Source organism: Helicoverpa zea, chromosome 2 (genome assembly GCF_022581195.2).
Source record: "Helicoverpa zea isolate HzStark_Cry1AcR chromosome 2, ilHelZeax1.1, whole genome shotgun sequence".
Taxonomy (NCBI): Eukaryota; Metazoa; Arthropoda; class Insecta; order Lepidoptera; family Noctuidae; genus Helicoverpa; species Helicoverpa zea.
The window spans coordinates 7,962,923-7,984,025 of NC_061453.1; the positions used below are offsets into that span (position 1 = coordinate 7,962,923).

Consider the following 21,103-nt stretch of genomic DNA (forward strand, 5'->3'; position numbering starts at 1 on the left):
AATTCACTTGATAAATATTCAAGGTTCTGGTAAAGAGGTTTCAAAGAAGCGGATTATACTTCGGCCGTTCAGAGAATGCGTTCCTGACACCTATCAGTTAGTCACGACTAGTGATGGGCACAACATAACACTGAGTTCGTTACCGTTCCTTCAAAATGAACCGCCGCATTATTTTAAGATTATTTTCGTTTTAAATTGGCGGAATCATTTGTTTTATATTTTAGTTATTTAAGTGGAAACCAAAAAAAGGTAATATTCATATAATAAAATTGTTTTATTTATTCTTTGTTACAAGTACATTGAATTGAATGTGCGAACAGAATATTAATCAGACTCCGATTTGCTTGAGGAGGTGGTGTCTTCATCATCATCTTCGCCTACATGTATAATTATATTATTATCAATAACAGAATCAATCCTGATATCTCGGTCTAACAAAAGCCGGGTAATCAAATAAAAACAGATCGAAAACACTTGAAAAACGTGGTCTATGCGCACGAAACGACAACGGACGACTGTTTTAGCGTCACAAAATGGCGGCCCATAACGCCATTTGGGGTTACCATTTTTAATCTAAGTATAAAAATGCGGTTTGGTCATAGTTTTATTTTTATTTTTCATAAAAGTTATAATTAAGTCTTATAGTCCATTATTTTCCAATTCTTAAAAAGAAAATCAAAACGTATTATTTTATATTATAACTGTATAAGAACAGATTACGATACTTGCCTGTTATTTTTAGCACAGCACTACAAAATATAAACCGCTGACATAACCTTGTAATAGCGCAGTATAGATTTAGAAAAATATTGTTTACCAAGTTATTTGACATTCAGTTTGGCACAAAATTATAACATTCATTGATTATTGATATAATAATGTTGTTTTAATGCTCCTCAATTGTTAAAACGGTAAACAACCAGCAAAAATATTTTTATCGTAACTGCAACGCCATTGCAAAGTTACGTCGTCAGTTCAATCGCGACGTGTCAGGAACGCATTCTCTGAATGGCCGAACTATAATTACTAAACTGGAAGATCGCCTATACCGACGCTTGACTGTTTGTAAAAAACACGTCTGAATGCCGCTAATTAGAGAACAATATAAAATCCATTGTGTCTCGCGTAGATATGCGCACCCGGCATACAAGAAGGGGTTAAACTTGGCTGCAAAACACTACTTTTTGAACGGCAAAAATTTACAAAAGACAGCCTTTAATACGCCCACCCTTCACCACTACAAATAATTCAAAGTGCGGAGCGAAACATTCATTACAAGCATGTGTAGAAAACTTGTCAATTTACTTATATAACAAAAAAAAAACAAGCAAGAGGAATCTCACAACATACATTTTTTTTATATTATATTTTAGTGGTAGTATACCTCTTCCAACGCTCTCCAGAGCACCTGGTCGGGGTACTCGTCGAAGGGGTCGAGGTTGTGGCGCATGGTGCCGGAGAACAGCACCGGCTCCTGCGGGATGATGGACAGCTGGCTGCGCAGCTCGTGCAGGCCCAGCTTCGACGTCTCCCGCCCGTCGATTATGATCTCGCCTTCGATTGTTGCTAGCCTGGTGGTGGACATGTTCGTATATTTATTTGCATTCCATGTTACAATAGATGTCGAAGAGGCTCAAATAATTGACCATGCTAGGGCACAGCAAAAGAAGGCATTACAAAAATTTGATAATAAATAAATTACAAAGTTATATAAAATATAAATTTTACATCAATGGGCGTCATTTTAAGACCACGTTTTACAATAAGGTAGTGAGTGTTTGTTTGGCAAAAAATATAAAAACTATGTGACACATAAAGACAAACTTACCTAAAGAGCGCATTAATAAGCGAGGACTTGCCAGCACCAGTTCTGCCGACAATGCCGACCTTCGCTCTTGGTTCGACCACAAAGCTCAGATCATTGAGCACGGGCGGGTCGGACGGCGTGTAGTAGAGGCACACGTGACGGAACTCGATGCGGCCCGACTCCGGCCAAGATGGCGGTGGCTTCTTGTCCGGCTCCGACTGAAGGGGTGGCTCCGATTCTATGTTTGAATATTCTTGTATTCTGGGGACAATGTGTGGTGTTAAACATTATACATATGTGTAGGATACTTTTTTTTAAAATAAAAACGTCCCAAATAACTTGGCGAGTCTGATGGCTAGTTCCACTGGTTACTGATATCAAAAACTTATTTGACAGATAAACTATAATTTTTGGTTTCACAAGTCTCGTATAGCAGTATCTGGCTCAAATTATAAGCAGCCTTTATCCGACACATAGCATTAACTAACTGACAATTTATCGGTAACCAGTAAAACCTGAATTTAACCGATTCGCGGCACAGTAGGCAATTTCGTTCTTAATAGCATTGCAAACAGCTATCTTTAGGTGCGTCATGATATTTTGTATATAATTACATAATGTTCACATATTGAAGAACTTACCTTTCAACACTGGTCATTTGGTTTTCTAGTTCAGTGGACTGACGCATTCCCCATTGGAACATTCCCGTTAGGCCCATGGCTTGTGTTATGGCTAAGCCGACGTTACCGCCATATTCGTCTGTAAAACAAAAAAAAAAACATTGATTTAATGTCTAAGCAATAGGTACATATTTTTTTAATGGATGTAAATACAGGATAGTTTTTGTGTGGTAGTATATATATAGGAACTATAGTTCGGCCATTCAGAGAATGCGTTCCTGACACGTCGCGATTGAACTGACGACGTAACTTTGCAATGGCGTTGCAGTTACGATAAAAATATTTTTGCTGGTTGTTTACCGTTTTAACAATTGAGGAGCATTAAAACAACATTATTATATCAATAATCAATGAATGTTATTACGTCGTCAGTTCAATCGCGACGTGTCAGGAACGCATTCTCTGAATGGCCGAACTATAGTTATAGACTTACTTTGCCCGAAGACGAGGAAGCTCATCGTTACCATGGCGATGTAAATAACGCATACCAGGTCCAACCAGAAGCCGAACGCTCTTGAGCTGGCAATGAAAAGATACCTGAAAATAATAACGACGATTTACAGGCTGTTTATCAGTTTCACAGTATCAAAGCAATGAATTCGTTTTTTTTTTTAATATAAAATACTTCTTCAGGTGACCATGTTCTAAGGGCTTTTTTGTGGCAAATTATCAAATGAGCCCGCTCTGGGTGCAGCGTGGGGGAGTGTTAGGCTCTTACTGACCACCCACCATGTTCCTTCTTGAGCCCTTTGTGAACCAGGGCCGCGGTTTTCTGTCGAACAATCCCACAGCCCTGTAAGATGTACTGAGGCCTAAAGATATAATAAGACGTAAGTATAGCACTTACCAAGCTGAGCTATGCAGGTCTTGATGGTTATCAAACTCCCTGATGAGAGCCTCTTGCGCTCCGAACGCTCGAATAGTTGTGATGCCCTGTAGCGACGCGTTCAGGTGAGAGAACACCGGGCTGCGAGCTGAGGGATGAACGCACCACTGTATTATACGTGCGGAAGACTTGGACCGCTTTCAAACTAGCAGATTGGTTCGCCCAGGCGTATAACCGCGAGCCTAAATGTCTGTTGATAATTGTTTTGAACAATGACGCACGAATGCGACGCACATAATTCAAACCAAGCGTACACGCGAGGTAAAATCCGCTAGTGTGAAAGCGTTTTTACAGGGATGGAATGAATTTGACACTTTATGTGTAGTTCAGTGGATATGTCTCATTATTTGCTTGAAAGAAGTAAAGAATGATTTCCATGCTGTCGAACTTGATCAAAGACACTCCAAGTTAAGTTGAAACGCTTAGCAATAAAATAATATTTTAACATGACACAACACTACACGATCTGATGACTCAAAATGACTGTGGCTAATTCAAATTGATATTAGTAAAAATTACATGTGCTTTGGGCCTTTTTGTTCTAAAATTAGTTAACGAAGACATATTAACGTCATAAGCACTTAAACCTCCTTCGAGAAAAAAAAGAATCCACTTCAAATTTCGAACATAAAGGTCGTAAGCAACAAATGTAGCTGGCAGGTTAGTCTAAAGAAATGGTCGCGCTATGCGTCAGAGATGACTCACTCACACCCTCGAGGCGCTTGATGCTGCGCGAGGAGGACAGGTAGAAGATCCGCAGGCCGTAGAACACGAAGCCTATAGCTACTGTTGGCACCAGTAACCAGTAGTTCACTACTGCTACTACTACTACGATACCGATTAGAGACAGCCCGATCTGGAATAATAATGTTTATCATTTGATGAGATTTCAATCTTATTGTTAAGTAAATAAGTTACAAAAGTACTGAGCTTGAGTATAGTTGAGGAGATACAAAGCGGATTTTTGTTGTGACTACAATGAAAACCAATAGTGCAAACGCATAAGTTACAAATTATTTAAATAAAGTTCTTTACTTACACATTTGTCACACATAAGGATTTAATTGCAAAGAGAGGCACATAGATTTTCATTAAATTTAGAACAAACATTAAAAAACAACCAAAAGTCCGAATTGGGAACTTTTTAGATAGTCGGTATTTTTTTTCACACTCCGAACAGGATTCTATTTCCTTCTAATGAACATTTCCTCACCTGTAGAACATCCAATAACGCAGAAGGCAACACTTCATCCACGGCGCCCATATCCTTAGAGAATCTGTTCAGTATCCTGCCCGACGGGTTGACGTGGAAGAAACGCATCGGGGCCCGCGTGATGGACGAGAACATGTTGTTGTGCAGCCGGGTGGACGCTCGCATCGCCATCGAGAAGAACATGAAGGAACGGAGCAGGGAGACTGCTACTAGGGCTATTACCATGCCTGAAATATATTGTTTAGGTATATATATACAAGGTGTTGATTTGCATTTGTGCCATAGCTCAGGAGGAGGACATACAATACCTAAATAATCCATTGGAATTACAGTAGATGGGAAATAACTAACATGCACTGCTTTTTTTGTCATTGTAATGTCGTGGTATTTCCGAAGTAATCCAATTTTATGAATGAAATTTATGAGTGATCGTTGCGCATGCTTTGTGTTTGCGTTTGTGTGAGGGTGCAGCACGGTTTTAACGCCAGTAACATACGCACCAAGTTTAAATAAGGCTAGATGACATTTACGGAATTCCGAAACAAAATTAAAGAAAAAAAATTACGTACCAATTTTTTTATTGATTTGGGTCGAGAATCATTAGCATAATTACCTCCTTGAATATGGCACGGATGCAAATCAACAGCTTGTATATTGGTTAAACGAGATGAGTTGAAAGCTCGACCACCTGTAGCTATCAACTACAACTTTGTGGCTGGTACCCTGACATGTCCGCAGTGTGCGCGGACTTTCACGCACAAAATTGGATACTCCAGCCACATGAGAGCACACGCACGCCATTAGGGTCGAAGTGGTCGCCGTTGCCGAAATCGGCGTGGAAGATTATTATTATTATATTGTTTAGGTTAGTTTAATTGGTTTTAGGAAAATTCTATTTTGTATGATAGATATCTGTGTAACTTGCTCCACGTTGTGTGAATTATTTTTGATAGTTACTTGGTTTTAGGAAAGTTATATTTTATGTGTATGATGAATAGATATATAGAATTTGCATGTTGCACGTTGTGTAAATTATGTGTAACTACATTGATCTCACTCTTCATCATTCAAGCGTTGCTAATTTCTGCTTGGATCAACAATAAACTTTGTTTTTTTTTTTAATATTAGTTTTAGTGTTTTTATTTGATTGGCGAGATAAAATATATTTTAAAATGAAAATTTTGCCAGTTAACCAAAACGAAATTAGGGTAGAAAACATTGCAACAACTTAAAGAATGTTTCCGTATTTTAGTACATAACAAAATCTCACCTGTATAAATATAGATGCAATCATATCGGCTAAGTCCGGCGGACTCGTAGTACGTGTTCTCAATGAGTCCGGTAGTCAGGTTGTGGGCAGCCTGCAGAGCGTAAGTGCCGTTCGTGGTGCCTAACTCCGATAGCTTCTGTATAGGATGCGTTTCTTCTAGAATTACCCTGGAAGATTATTTGCGAATGAGGAGACATGAAGTATGCAAGTCAGAGGCGTTAAATAGAGAGTAAGAAAGAAATTAACTTTAATGCACGTGTAAAGACGCATAGACAATTGAACAATATAAATAAATAAAAATTTTAGAAAAAAAAAATGAAGAAAAAAATATGCGTCTAAAAACGCGCAATACGGCCCTTGCTCAGCGTAATGTCCCAGCGTTAGTTTTCGGCGATAGATAAATCACCTTTCCGGATCGAAAAATCTCCGCAGTTTAGTGCCTACTCAAATGGAGAATACTTTTTCTCTGTGACGAAGTACTAGGTGGTACCACTACTCACCAGTAGCTGGTCCACCAGTCGGAGGCGGAGCCGAGCAGCTGCGCGAGCGTGGCCACGAGCAGCATGAGCAGCACGAGGCAGGCGTGGCCGGCCGCGCGCAGGTACGCGCCGTACACGCGCCCGCCCACCGCGCCCGAGCTGCGCGTCTCCGCCTCGCCCTCCGGCGGCGCCGTCGCCGTTAAGTTGTCCACTGAACTCACCTGATGAATAACAATTCATTGATTATCCCACATAGACGGCTATATCCTACGTAAAATAAGGCAACCACAAAGGTGGACCCTGGTCCTGATACATAAAGAGCTTAAGAAGTAACATGATGGGCTTTGAGTCTGACACTCCCTCCTGCTCCCAACAAAAATAAAGTAGATTTTCAATTGATAGCAGTCGCACAATCAACTGCGTACAACTAGCGCGCGGATGTAGTATGGGAATTTGTAGCGCCGTTTCCGCGCGGACTACGCGTGATGTGGGCAATGAATGATACGCTTGGCAGTGTAAACTTTACATCCCTCTTATATTCCTCTTTTTTAAGCAGACTTCATTACCTGTGGTTCTAAGCATACTGAAAACGATTTTACACTCAATATTCAATAAATTAAGACAACCATACTTACAGAATGTATGCTCATCTGTCGTTTTCTGAAGCTGCCGTGTAGAATAGAATCCGTATCGGCTTCAGAAGCATTGGGGTCGACTGCGGGCTTCTCTTCCTCCGGGTCGCGAGCCAGCAGCGTCGCGAAGTCCAGACCCGACGCGCTCAGGGTATCGAAGTTACCAGCCGCGGCTATTGTGCCGTTCTTCAATATTATTATCTGAGCAAAGAAGGATTATATAAGTTTGGCTTTACATAATTGGCGTTGCGAATGATAAAAGTAGCTAGTCCGTCTTTCACATAACCGTAAAATAATTGACATGTTTTTTCTCTCACAGACAAAAGACAACAAAGATACGACACGAATGAATTTTGTGTTACGTCACTCATAGGTACAAATTATACATAAGCGTGACGTCATGAACCCCCACTTATCTTTCTTGCGTTATATCTTAGTAAATATTTAAGGTTCTTTTTTATAAATAATATGTGCCCAATATTTTATGCTTATCTAAATTGTGGACCAATTAGAATCACTATTTGTTAACCCTATCATCACGCCTTTTAGTTACCTGATCAACATCTCTAAGGAACTGCAGCTGATGAGTTACAAGGATGCGCGTGGTGTTTCGCAGGTACCCGATGAGGCACGACTCGAACAGGTGACGGCCCACGTGCGCGTCTACTGCCGACAGCGGGTCGTCCAGTAGGTAGATGTCCGCTCGCTTGTATACTGCGCGGGCGAGAGAGATGCGGGCCCGCTGACCTGCGAGAGAATTGTCATATTTAGGGCAGATTTTTTAATCATCAGTTAACTAACTGACTATCTGAGGAATATATGGCGGTTAGACATATTTTCTATACAAAAGCAAAATATATTCTTCAGTTTTTATATTCTTTATGTACACAGTTACATACGTCACAGTTTATGGACAAGAAAAAGTTTGGTGAACAAGCTCCCATAGCAGATTGGAGTATATGGTTTATGGCTAGCTAAGAATAAGTCTGTCAAAATATAGGTCTTCTGTCTTATTAACAATTTTTGGTTACCGCTGGTTAAAAGACCCGCGCCAGGCAAATGTGCTATCGACCACTGACCCACTTAAAGCACGAACTATACAGGAAGTAGTCGTTATTGTTTTGACAGTTTCAAAAGATTATTCGACAGAGTGGTCATATGTGTCTTTGGTCGATAGTACTATATTGCCGTAGTAGAACGTGTACATACATACACTTGTACTTATTTTACCGGGCCTACCATATTACCTAACTATGCTGGAAGCAATTTCCTCACCTCCACTGAGACTGACTCCTCTCTCTCCGACTATGGTCTTGTCCCCGTGCGGGAACAGAGCAAAGTCCCTGTCGAGTGCACATCGCCGCACCACTGTGTTGTACCGCGGCCTGTCCATAGGCTGCCCGAACAAGATGTTCTGACGGACGCTTCCTGTGGAACAAATAAAATTTATGTTAATATATGTTCAAATTGCTATTATTGACGGTATCATTATACTTCACAGCAAAGCTGGTACATAAAACTGAGGCGACCAGGAGTAACATAAAAGAATAAAAATAACTCATGACTTTCGAACTTTAATCCAAAGGACTTTAAGGTCATGATAGCGATATTACATAAGGAAATGCATATACATTATACAAGGAAAGATGAGCAGAAATGCCATAGGGCTGGTAAACCAGGTACCTTCTTGTAGGTCAAGTAACATAATGTACGGTACGGGTGATCAAAACGATCAGTTACTAGAACTCAGGCGTTCGGGTTTCTTGTCAAATCATGGAAGGTGTGATGATAGTTATGTATGGGACGTGAATATTTACCTGCAAAAAGCCATGGTTCCTGACTGGCGTATGAGACGTTACCCCCGACGTGCACGGAGCCTGACAGCAGCGGTAATTCTCGTAGTAATACGTGCAGTAGTGACGACTTGCCCGCTCCGACTTGACCAATCACGGCGATGATCCTGGTCAACAAAATTCCATATTTAAATATGTCTTCGCGAACTCCAAAAATGTTTGATACTTGGATCTAATCATAAAGGCTTGCAATGTAAGCCTATAGGCCATATATACCTACCAGGCTGCAATTAGTGTGGCTTGTTACAAAAACATAATATATCACTTTAAAACTTTGTTTGGTTCGGAACGAAGTCTGGAGTGCCAAATACAAAACCAGGCCTGAGGTTTTCATAATATACAACGTTTCGTAACAAGGGGGAGTTTATGTACAAAGCCTTAGAAAATTCAGATTACATCATGGCACAAATTTATAACGACCTCCTTATATAACCAGAAAGTTATAAAAGTTTCATTCACTGTGAAATTATTGATCCTGATTCAAAGGTGAAGGAAAACATCTCGAGGAAAACTGATGTGAGAGGAGGCCTGTGCCCAGTAGTGGCACAATAAAAAGGCTGATGATGATGATGATGACGCTGGTAAATGAAATTATTTTTACTTACTTGCCAGGCTTGATAGTGAGCGAGAGATCTGTGAGAGTATTCTCAGGATGCGAGACCACCCACTTGGCGGTGGCGTGTTTAAGTCTGACCCCCCTAGCGTCCTCCTCGACGCGTGCGGCCAGTTCATGGTCTTCGTCTTCACCAGATTCTAGAGGCGCGAGTGTGGCGTTACCTGCAATGTTGTTAAAGGGTATAATACTCAATCATTCTCTGTGTGAGAGGAGGCCTGTGCCCAGCACGACGATAAAAAGGCTAATGATAAATGAGAGAGAATGTTGCAAATTATTTTTTTCTTGTGTTTTAGTTGTTTCCCACGGTTTCACTCACGTCCCGGGGGAACTTCTTCCGTTCCCGGATAAAATAATGACCATGTTATTAAGGGATAGTCTAGCTTGTCAGAAATGAATGATTTTTTCAAATAGATTCAATAGTTTCGGAGCCTTTGGGGAGCAAATAAACAAATTCGTATAAAAGGATTTACATTGTTTACAGACCTCAAATAATATTACACAATCTTACAAAAACAAAACATTTGTTTAGTAGTAGTTTGTTTATTCAGTTGCCTAAGATAAGAAATGCGCCGTAGCTTCTGCTCCGAGTTTATCTTGGCACAATAACAGAAAAAAGATAGTATTGTAAATATGTAAATATTTGTTGGAGTGTTCTAAACTCTTCTTAGAGCAACCCAATTCCTCAAAACGAAATCAAATGTCTGATGAGGGCTAGGCCGACCTTGACGACACAAAATTATGCAACTGTCCACCTTATTTAGTGAGCAGTATGGTATATATTGCAGTAACTCACCATTGCCTTTAGCTTCTTCTTCCTTAGTGGGTACAATAGGCTCAAGCTTAGGCTCCGCTGAGTCGCCTTTGTGAACTTCTTCGACGTCCACCTTGCGAACCTCCTTGGGTTTTGTGGAGGTTTGTATCTCAGCGAGACCAGGCACTGGCTTGCTTGTGTCTTCGTAAAGCATGAAGTTTTGTAACCTCTTTATTGATATCGTTGCTTCTGCCACTTGAGCTATGCCTGGAGAGGAATAAGTGAATTTTATTGTAAGTTTTGTAGGCATGTAGAATTATGTTGCATAAATTGACTTTTAACAGTACAACGGATAAAAAACTTTCCTTAATTTAAGTATTGTGCATTTTTTACTGTTCTATAAAAAAAGGATAGAAAAGATTATCATTGTGTAGTAAATTAAAACAAATATTTTTAAGAATAAACCAGTAAAATGTCGCAGTACCAACATCTAAATTCTGCCAAATAGGTCATTATAGAAATACAATGCAACTTAAGACCTGATTGGAATGCAGAAAGAAGAGAAGAGCAAAGCAAAAATTAGAGAAGAAAATCAGATCTTCAAACACTTACCTTGAGGGAAGAACACAGTCATGGTCTGCCTCAGTATATTATAGAAGCTGGTGACGACGAACACCTGTTTCGCGCTGATGACGTTGTACGCGAGCACGTACGCGAGGATCGAGCAGAACAGGCAGATGCGAGTCGTGAACATTATGAATGACGTTAACACGCCCCGAATGTATGAAGTTGCACGGATCTGCTTTATTTCACGCCTGTAAATTTTGGAAATGGTTAACTATGCAATAGAGATCCATTAGTTCTTTACTAAAAGAAGGAAAATCGCAAATATGTATTGTAAAGTCTATATAATTCTTGAAAAGCTCAAAAGACACAGACTCTTTGCTAAAAGATTGAGGAGCAGTGTGCGATTACGATTTATTTGATGATGTGATATACGCTCAGGAATTTTGGTGAAGATATTTAAGCAGGAGAGAGACAGTTCTTTACTAAAAGATAGAAAATTGCAAATATTTTAAACTCTACGGAATTATTGAAAATCTTAGAACACAACCAATCAATGCTTAAAGATTATTAAGGACCAGTAAGCGATTAGGATATACATAAAATAAACCAAAAAGTGTTGTACTTACTTTCTGGCTTTGGCAACTAGGTCCGCGAAGGGCTTTTCCCAAGTATACATCTTAATGACCTGGATCCCTGATAAGATTTCATTCATGAGGCGCACTCGTTCGTCTGTTCGAAGCGCAGTCTTTAACCGAAGTACTGATGTGCGCTTGCCCAAATATGCTGTTGAAACAAAACATTTGTTAGGGCCCTTTTATCTAAAGAAGACAAGTATGAATCAAGATCAACCACGGTAAGAAAATCGGTCAGCCCAGACAATGCACCAGACTTATTTGTGTACAAAAATACGACAAATTGGCAATACATGGTGAAAAACAATTACGAATTTAAAATAACTTTATTTTGGTGAATAATTTGTTTGTATGAAATATGGTAAACCCCTGCAAAATAAGACACAAACAAACACGGCTTAATAAGATTGTTTTGGTCACGAGGAGCGTGTCTTCAGAGGCATTATTCCCATTCTCGTTTACGAGTGCAATAAAATCCGTATAATTTAGTCGTTAAGACTGTCATACACGAAGGACATTTTGGTAGTAGCAAACTGAATACAGTAATTTATGTCTTCGGTAACTCCCTTTGACTAAAGATTTTAAATTTAGAATTTAAAAGGACATAAGGCTGCTGAGAATATAATCTGTGTTCTAATAACAAAATATGCAACTTGGAATATGTTTGAGCAAAACAAAACAGTATCAATATAAGTAGCCAGCTAGCTAAAGTAAACAAACTTATCAAAAATAGTTCATATAGTGACCTATTTCTTACTTCACGTGAGTAAACATTTAAATAGAGCACACAGAAAGAGACAGAAAGAGTCTCACGGATAGTAGAGGATGGGGATTGCTTACTGAGATGTCAAGTGTCAAAAACATGTAAACATCCTGTAAACCGATATTTATTTTAGACAGTCTTCGTCTCAACTTCTAAACTAAACTTGAGACAAAACTTATTAAATTACTGGCACTATTACATTCTGCTATACTTAAATATAGACAGAACCAGTCTTGATGTATGGTTGAAACCAATAACTGTCATATTTTATTCATGTTCTAAAACTGAATGAACATAATGTGTACCAACCTTGTAAAGGTATGAAAGCCAACATGAAGCCGACCCCGACAACAGCCGCCCAGCTGATTTCCACCCACATAAAGTACGTGATGATGACAGTGGCTAGCGGCCCGATCCACAGGTAATGCAAGAAGATAATGGCCACGTCGAATCTGTTCACGTCGTTCGAAAGAAGGTTCACTACTTGGCCCACTGTTGTCTCGCCTAGAGCTGTTTTTGATAGCCTTAGTGACTGCAAAAAAAGAATAAAACATATTTTTTTCGTGAGAAACTGTGTACTGATATTACTACTTAGAATGCTAACTTATAAACGTAGTTTCAATATTTACCCAGGAGAACTACCTGCGTACTTTAAAAAACAGCCTATAATTTTTGTAGTATTTTAGCATACATAAAACAATGTTACTTTCTGTTGTGTAGATACCAACGAAAACACTAGAGTTACACAAACTCATAATATTTGCCGAGCTATGCAAGCGTGTCATCAAAGATAGTTAAATGAGCTAGTACACACAATAAGGAAATTCCCGCATCACTGCTTCTACAATTTACACATATTATGTAACTTTGACATTCATGAAATGTAAATTCAATAACTTGACTATTAATAGTATACTCATCCACTCAAAATCAATTACACGACTTGATAACACTGACACGCTAATAAGTTTAATAGGCGAGCAAAAATAAACATACGAGATTATGTTATAATTTCCAGATAAAACCGCAATCAGTGAGATTTTTCATGCATAATAATGATTTATGTAAAGAATACAAGTGACGCTTGGTATGAGGCAATGTCAAGGTGACGATAATTAAACGCCCAGCGAACTGCAAGTCTCAAGGTGAAGTTCTCCCATGTAAAACCGAAACTATTTACATCAGTATCGGCTGATGTAAGGAAAATTTAAACTAAATATATATTTAGCCTACTTGCAATTACTTCGCGGATTTTCGTGGAAGATACCTATATTACTGTGCTACATAGCTTTAACTATTCAGTACTTATGGGGTTTAACTTTTGTTTACGCTAATCTATTGCTTGTCTTTGTTTCTCATAAGACCTTCTATAAAACAAAGGTAAGTTGGACAAAAACATTCTTTGGGATGTAAAAAACTGTGATCTAGATAGTGATGATCTAAAATTGTTTTCTAAGACCTTCAGAATATTTCAAGGAAATTAATAATGAGTGATGACAATGAGAGAAACAATGGTATTTCGACAAAAAGTGCCTTAGATTGTTTTAGATAGTCTAAGAATGTCAATAAAGAAAAAAATAAGCCACTAAAACGTCGAATACTTAAGTACACTAGATTTATTTATTTACAACAGAAAAACTGATCGATTTCCTTACCTTTCTATAAATGAGTGAGCAGCAAGCGACTCGAAACTTCATGCCCATGTGTAGGATGGCCATCATGTAAGGGTGCACCACGAACACGTTGAGGGCTGAGCACAGGACCACAGCCCCGGCATACATGTACGCTTCCTCTCGCTGCATCGTGTGGCCTGCGCTGTAGAACTCCACCAGCTTGCCCAGGAACACCGGCTGAGCAATCCTGCCATCATAATTACAATTTAATTACATACTTGCGTGACATCCGATACGCCTAAACTTAATCTCTGCTTTACACATGATGATGTTGATGATGATGTTAAAATATGAAACCGACAAATAATTCCTGGGTAAACCACTGAGTGGATTGGGTATTTTTTTACAATTCGTTATAAAATACCATAAAGTATAAGACATTGGTTTAATGTTTGACCAAACAACATATACATATTTATTTTTCCAGTGCAAAGTTTAGTAGTAAATAGGGTACTAAATATAGTAAAGTATGAATCACACTCGACACAGTTTTGTAACTATTAATAATAATTGAGTGATTGATTGTATTTGTATGTAGAGCTAGAATAAAAAAACCGGCCAAGTGCGAGTCGGACTCGTGCACGAAGGGTTCCGTAAATTACAGTTAAATCAACCTATCTCAAAAACTATAAGAGATACTTTGATCAAACCAAAAATCGTTGAAAGAGTTAATTAGCATGCATCACCTCTATTTTTTTTAGAATTTTATACCCCGTAGTTATAAAAATAGAGGGGGGGGGGACATACTTTTTACGACTTTGAGAGCTGATATCTCAAAAACCGTTCACTTTAAGAAAAATGTTTTTTAGAAAACTTTATATCATTTTAAAAGACCTTTCCATTGATACCCCACACGGGTATGTACATCGAAAAAAAAAATTTCATCCCTCAGTTACAATACATGTATGGGGGGCCCCACCCCCAATTCTTTTTTTTACTATTTAGTGTCATATTTTTGTAGCGGTTCATACAACACATATTCCCATCAAATTTCATCACTGTAGTACTTATAGTTTCCGAGTAAATCGGCTGTGACAGACGGACAGACGGACAGACGGACAGACGGACATGACGAAACTATAAGGGTTCCGTTTTTGCCATTTTGGCTACGGAACCCTAAAAAATATATAGTAAAAGATAAGGATCTAAATAGGAATGCAAATATTGATAAACGGGGTCTTCTACTCCATAAATAAATTACTAGGCCAACTCTACAGACTACAGTTCTATAAGGAAGTATTTAAAATTTTGATCTTGCGATAAGATGTTATCTGATCTTTGGGTGAGAAGTAGTAAATCTCATGAATATCCTGTCTGTATTAATAATGTAGTAAGTCAGTCACGTGTTACCGTTAATTCTCAAGAACAGCCAAACGATTCAAGGCTATTTGTTATCAGACTTAAAGGCTGACCTCATCAAAAGCCTAGTTGAAAACAATCTCCGTCGCGTATTAATTAAAAATGCATCAAACTAGAATGTTAACATCTGATAAAATTATGTAACTAACCGGTATCGTAACTAAATATTCTGATATTAACGACTGTTTCTTTTATGCAAATATTGAATATTATTTAACGTTAAATCTAAAAATACTATCCAGACACAACTTCGCAGATGCGACACTAAAATGAATAACCTCAGTTCAAAATTAATCTTTAAATCGACATTCGACTATGCAAAATGAATTTTATCCTAACTCTACGAATACGTTTACTATTCCAACAATCAACACCGGACGTAAAAGTGGAACAGACTACACTTATCTAAATACAAAAACAATATTAAATATTGAACTAATAAAACGGTTTTCCACCTTTACAATTCTAATAAACTAAGCTGTATAATAATATAGTATATACTTAGTTATTGTTGTAAAGTACGTTCTAATCGAAGTACAAACAACTATGTAAGTACGTTTTGTTTCTACGAGAGCTCAACTCGGGCTCACTTGTCGCTGGTATTGAAAGCAGTGGCCACCTGTTCTTGCAGGGCTAGGAGACGGTAACTCATGTTTGTGCGAGACGATTGCCCGAAGTATCCGATGAACGAGCCCAACATACGTGGCTGTTGGATTCTGGAGGACAAAGGAAGATTAAGGGAGGGAGAAAAGTTTAGGATAATAGGATACTAAAGAATCTCTCTAACATTCTTACTTTAAGCTAGAATTTCATTATATATTTCTACAAAAGTAAACATACCCTAAGGATTAATGTAATGTAATTATGCATAATTCATATCAGAAATTTTGACTGCAGACAAGGCTATTGCCATGCTAGTTTTTTTTCTTACCATATCGTCAATTTTTTGTATTTATTAGCCGGTATGTTCCGGTTCCAATAAATGCCATATTTAGTGCGGCATTAAAATAGCGAATAATGTTATAACAGTCAATAAAGTGTCTATTTAATGACCAGACATTTTGACGATACGTAGACAAAAATCAAATAAAAAAGTATATAATATTATTATTTAACGTGTTTATCTTTTCTCGTAGATACAACGTGTGGTATACAACGTTAATAAATCAAGTGTCAATGTAATGTTTGACTATTTATTGATACTTAAATGATAAGTAGTCGGTATTGTTACATCAATCATCGGCGTATTGTCGATAAGTGCACAGATTGCTTCAGATGCAATACAAAAGATTGTTATCTTATCGGAAAAGATTTTAAGATAGTGATTACACCGTGTGTGATACACTACTGTATAATAGTCATAATAATGATAACTCTTTATACTGTCTGTCAACTATCTATCCTCATGTATCTATTCAACAGATAAAAAGTACATATAAACTTGTTACACATTAATTTATCTATGTTTGAATAACATTTCAGAATTGTTTGATCAACATAATAATACTCATGTAATTAATGTTTTGTTGTTATTTTCATCGCAAAATTTGCAAATTCTTAGTTTAGTGAACTATTGCATTTATTTTCGTGGAATCTTAACAATTTGTTGTGCTTGCATCTAATTTACATATACAGCAGATTTTGAAAGTAACTTCTTTAAAATAGATAATAGATATGTCGATGCTCATACAACTTATGTGTGTTCTAAAATATCACTTGTCAGGTCTTTACGTCAATCGAATTCTGAATTTTCAATCAATAAACAATAACTTTCCGTATTAAGGATCTAAATATGAAAGTAGGTAAACATTCAACAAACAAAGGAACGGATAACCAAAAAGCGCGCGGAAAACCGCAGCTGTGCGTCAAATAGCTGGGACGTGGCGCATATAGCGCCAAGCATTAGTCACAAACATTTAATACATGACAATAAGCCGGCTGGTCCGAAGTACACAGGAAGGCACATTGATTGTAGACAGTGTGGAATTGCATCGACGCTTCTCATCGCGTAATACAAGCTCTTAATGATCAAACAGATAACGCAGTAGGTCGCGCCTCTGAATCATTTATTACAATGCTGAATAAACTGTAGCGTTTCGCAACTGTGTAAACTAGGGTTTACCGCCTTTTCAACCTCTGTGGTGTAATCATAGACACTATGCATTCGCCATTGTGTCTTGTGTAAGGCGGCCAACCGTCCCGCATTCTGCGGGACCGTCCCGCAATGCTTGACGAAATCCCGTTTTGAAATTATTAGTAAAATAGTCCCGCAAAACGTTGTATGCGTCCCGCATGTCCCGCATCCCTATTTTTCTACCACGCTTCTACACAACACCCACCTGCGCGCACGCTCAACAGTGCAGGAACACAGATTACTTATAATATAATCGCGTTCTCTTTTTTTCTACTGAACTCGTAAGGCCTAATGATTTTGAAAATAAGACATTAGTGCACGCTGTGACACGATATTGATAGGTTAAATTATAGCTTTTTGCTTACGGTTTTTATTTTATCAGTTCCGTCCGATCATTTTTCAATGCCCCCCTTCCCCCCCCCTTTTCACGAAAGGTTAAGTCCCGCATTCAGTTTTCGGAAAGTTGGCCGCCTTAGTCTTGTGTATATTTACGTTATGATGGGTTACTTGGAATAATCGTAGCTGTCTTATACGTGGTGCAGTAATAGTAGTTTTATAATTAACAAACACTCAAAGTTAATAAATATTAATTTTATAAAATCATGTGTCCCTTTTTTCATAAATTTTCATCACAATAGAAAATAAAATTCTATGTTTATAATTTACTTATACTTAATATTGGAACTTTGGACTCATTCAAGAGCCAGGATCAAAGGTTGTCAATAAATCAGGAATTGTGAGAATATGTTATACCCATTTAACATAAATAAAATTATCAAATTCATGGCGCTAAGTATAAAGTACGAAGTCCACTTAGTTGTTAATCATTCACGGCGACCTGGGTCACCATTCATATGTTTTTTGCTAAGACAGTTATTTTTCTTAGAACCATTTCAACTAGAAACTTTTTAGAAAAGCCATCAACAGGGCGCTACTACCTAGATATTTAATGCAAGCCATAAAATGTAGCATTCGATAAGCCGTAATCTTTTTTGGAGCATTGAGACACTCACAAAGTCTCTGACTATTTGTTGTGGTTTTCCAAAGTTACTAAGGAACGGCATACGCAGGCAACAGCACGTGTTTGCCACTGTTCTGCTGTCTGTCGTATTAGATAATTAGATGTATGAACACAAGTAAATCAATGAATATTAAATTATTGTAATACGGTTTCAGTTTGCCAAATAATTCTTATTATAGTCACACAGGAAATCAATAGTTTTATTTTTAGTTTGGTTCTAACTAATTATCGATCAGTTCATTTCTGCTTCGACTGACTTGCTTTCAGTTGTTTCCGTCCTTGAATTAGTCGTAAAGTATGAAGCTACATTTAATAATTTGCACTTTTTAGCACATTACACTGAATAGTTTCTTTATTAAAATTTACACGTGTTACAATGAAATAAAGTCCTTTGAAACCTAAATAGAGAAAGGTTGAATAACAATGTCGTTATTATATAAATATTCGATTATTTCGTCATATAATAAAACGTAAAGAAAAGCATTGTCTTGTGAGTCTAGTGTGAGAAGAAACATTAACGTATCGATCAATGGGAATTGGCAAGTGTCGTGGTTTTCATATTACGAAGACGGCGTACGTAATAGTGGAAATCTTTAGTTATTTTTGGAACAATTTATATCTGTTGCAAAATGGCAACAAAGTTGCTTATACAATATGATTTAAAATTACTATTAAAATTGGACTTCGACCAATAGATGGAACAATCAAGTCTCAAAATGTTTTGAGAAAGCTAAGTAATCTACCAAAAAATGCACAATTTCAGAATTTTTCAGAAATTAATAGTAGGTAATTGTGCAATACAGTCAAAACAAATAAACAGATTACATGTTATCGAAGTACGATGCGCGAATGGATGAATCCGCTAACGGTCGAAGGATTAATGACCTGTTTGGCTGGCGTCTTTTGACTTACCGACCGACGTGTTAGATAATACGGCAGACATCACAATGCCGAGGTCACGAGCAAACAACGGTGACGTCTACAGGCTATGTTGTTTGCCAGTAGCCTATACTTATTACGAGCACGCGTTTAACCTGAAATCTATCTTCCTACGTTACTTGACCTTCAAGCAATAAATACCTGAATCACGCAGTTAAAATTCGCGTAGGAGACATGATAAGTCATTTAGATGAGGTATTTCCCCAGAAATCGTGACTACTCGTTTTAAACGATGATTTATGTTAATGAAAAACTATTAAAAAAAAACATTGTCACATGGTAATTAATAAATTGGTTCCGATTGGCGAAGCAGGGCTGCAGAATCCCAATCCAGTTGAATCATATTGCTGGTAATTGTCCAATCTATTTGAACAACAAAGTCGGTCACGCATTATGTCGAGGAACTCTTCTGCACGTGTTTAGAAAACAAAAGTAGGTACACATGTTGGTACTTCATTAGTAACTTTGAAATGCATAAATTTAATTTAATTTTATAATTAAACCGTAATTTCTATGTCCAAAATTTTATCTGCTAGCACCCCATACTTGAAAATTAAGAAAATTTGATTCATTATTACATAGGTAAGTAGATACAGTTTAGAGATAATTAGGTACTCTGTTCATTTTTAATGACTATCTAAATCGAGGGTGTTACTTAGATGCTTAAACACGTTACAATCACGCTACAATGGACGAAGGAACATTACTAAGAGTGGGTAAAAAAAGTGTCATACATGTTAATTAGGTAGTCATGCCGACAATAGCAAGTCAATGCCGCTCCATACAAATCGTCTCACAGCTGGACGTTTTTCTTATTATATTTATCATTGTATGTTTACGTGTTCGCCTCCATTACCCGTGTAAAGTAATCGCCGGTTAATGGCTGTCCTCGTACAACCGTCCATCATGCTCATGTGTGTAATACAATCTTCTAACAAGAAATTGGAGGAAAATTAATTTGTTACGCAACCTCCTTTAGGGACATTAATCATATAAGGTTTCTCACTTTTAGGGTTACCATCCAATTACTTTGGTGACATTGTTTCTTAGAAACACTATAGGTATATCATGTATTATTCTCACCTGTTATATATCTACGTCTAACCTTGATTTCATCAGTGTTCTATACATACTTAGAACAGTGTTAGGGGTATCGATTTCCGCTCATTTGCGATAAGTAGTCGTCAAATTGCTATTTTCGGATATTTTTCCAAGTCATGCGTTTGATTAGATACTTATGCAGTGAATTATGAGGAAGGCAATTCTAACTGTACTGTCGCATTTATTGTAAATGCTGAATACCATGTGTGAATTCCTATGATAGTACGTACGTCGTACAGTGCATGCACTGCGATAATAGGTACCATTGCGCCTATTTATTGTTATAATATTGTAACGTTTTTTCATTATGTTTAAAATTGGATACTACCGTAATTACTAAATTGACAAAAAATACTTTATCTTCATTTTATCCAAAAAACATCTTATAAATTCTTTCGACGTGGAGAAAATATTGATAAACTTCACAGGTGTAAAAATAATTTCATGGTGAGAATGTGCTATGAAATCAACGCGATCATAGAACCGCGCCGTAAATGAAATAGCATGGCAGTGTGCGATCGCTCTTACAGTGACTTGGCATGACGATTGTTGAATTTTTACGTCACCGTGGCGACGGCCGAGTACAGCACGGACCTCGACTCTCGACACAATACAAGGTACTACGGTACATAGGTGAGGCATTTCCTCGTTGAGCATCGATGTCATATGATCACTCATGTTTGTAGCTCTTATCAAAGGCTAAGTTAAAAGTTAATTTATTCCAACT

General features: G+C 37.7%; 1 protein-coding gene across 1 annotated transcript in view; it reads right to left on the minus strand.

Annotated features, from left to right (window-relative positions):
• The window catches only part of LOC124641651 (ATP-binding cassette sub-family C member 4-like), a 31,593-nt gene that overhangs the window by 2,397 nt on the left and 8,093 nt on the right, over positions 1-21,103 (minus strand). The window contains exons 5-23 of the mRNA XM_047179823.1: positions 13,805-14,009; positions 12,459-12,681; positions 11,381-11,537; positions 10,800-11,002; positions 10,230-10,454; positions 9,426-9,597; positions 8,785-8,927; positions 8,243-8,395; positions 7,521-7,714; positions 6,971-7,168; positions 6,357-6,556; positions 5,857-6,023; positions 4,587-4,813; positions 4,079-4,229; positions 3,335-3,461; positions 2,921-3,024; positions 2,449-2,566; positions 1,829-2,068; positions 1,385-1,571 (exon numbers count right to left, since the gene is read on the minus strand). Coding sequence (XP_047035779.1) covers positions 1,385-1,571; positions 1,829-2,068; positions 2,449-2,566; positions 2,921-3,024; positions 3,335-3,461; positions 4,079-4,229; positions 4,587-4,813; positions 5,857-6,023; positions 6,357-6,556; positions 6,971-7,168; positions 7,521-7,714; positions 8,243-8,395; positions 8,785-8,927; positions 9,426-9,597; positions 10,230-10,454; positions 10,800-11,002; positions 11,381-11,537; positions 12,459-12,681; positions 13,805-14,009 — 3,394 coding nt within the window. The remainder of the gene's footprint in view (positions 1-1,384; positions 1,572-1,828; positions 2,069-2,448; positions 2,567-2,920; positions 3,025-3,334; positions 3,462-4,078; positions 4,230-4,586; positions 4,814-5,856; positions 6,024-6,356; positions 6,557-6,970; positions 7,169-7,520; positions 7,715-8,242; positions 8,396-8,784; positions 8,928-9,425; positions 9,598-10,229; positions 10,455-10,799; positions 11,003-11,380; positions 11,538-12,458; positions 12,682-13,804; positions 14,010-21,103) is intronic.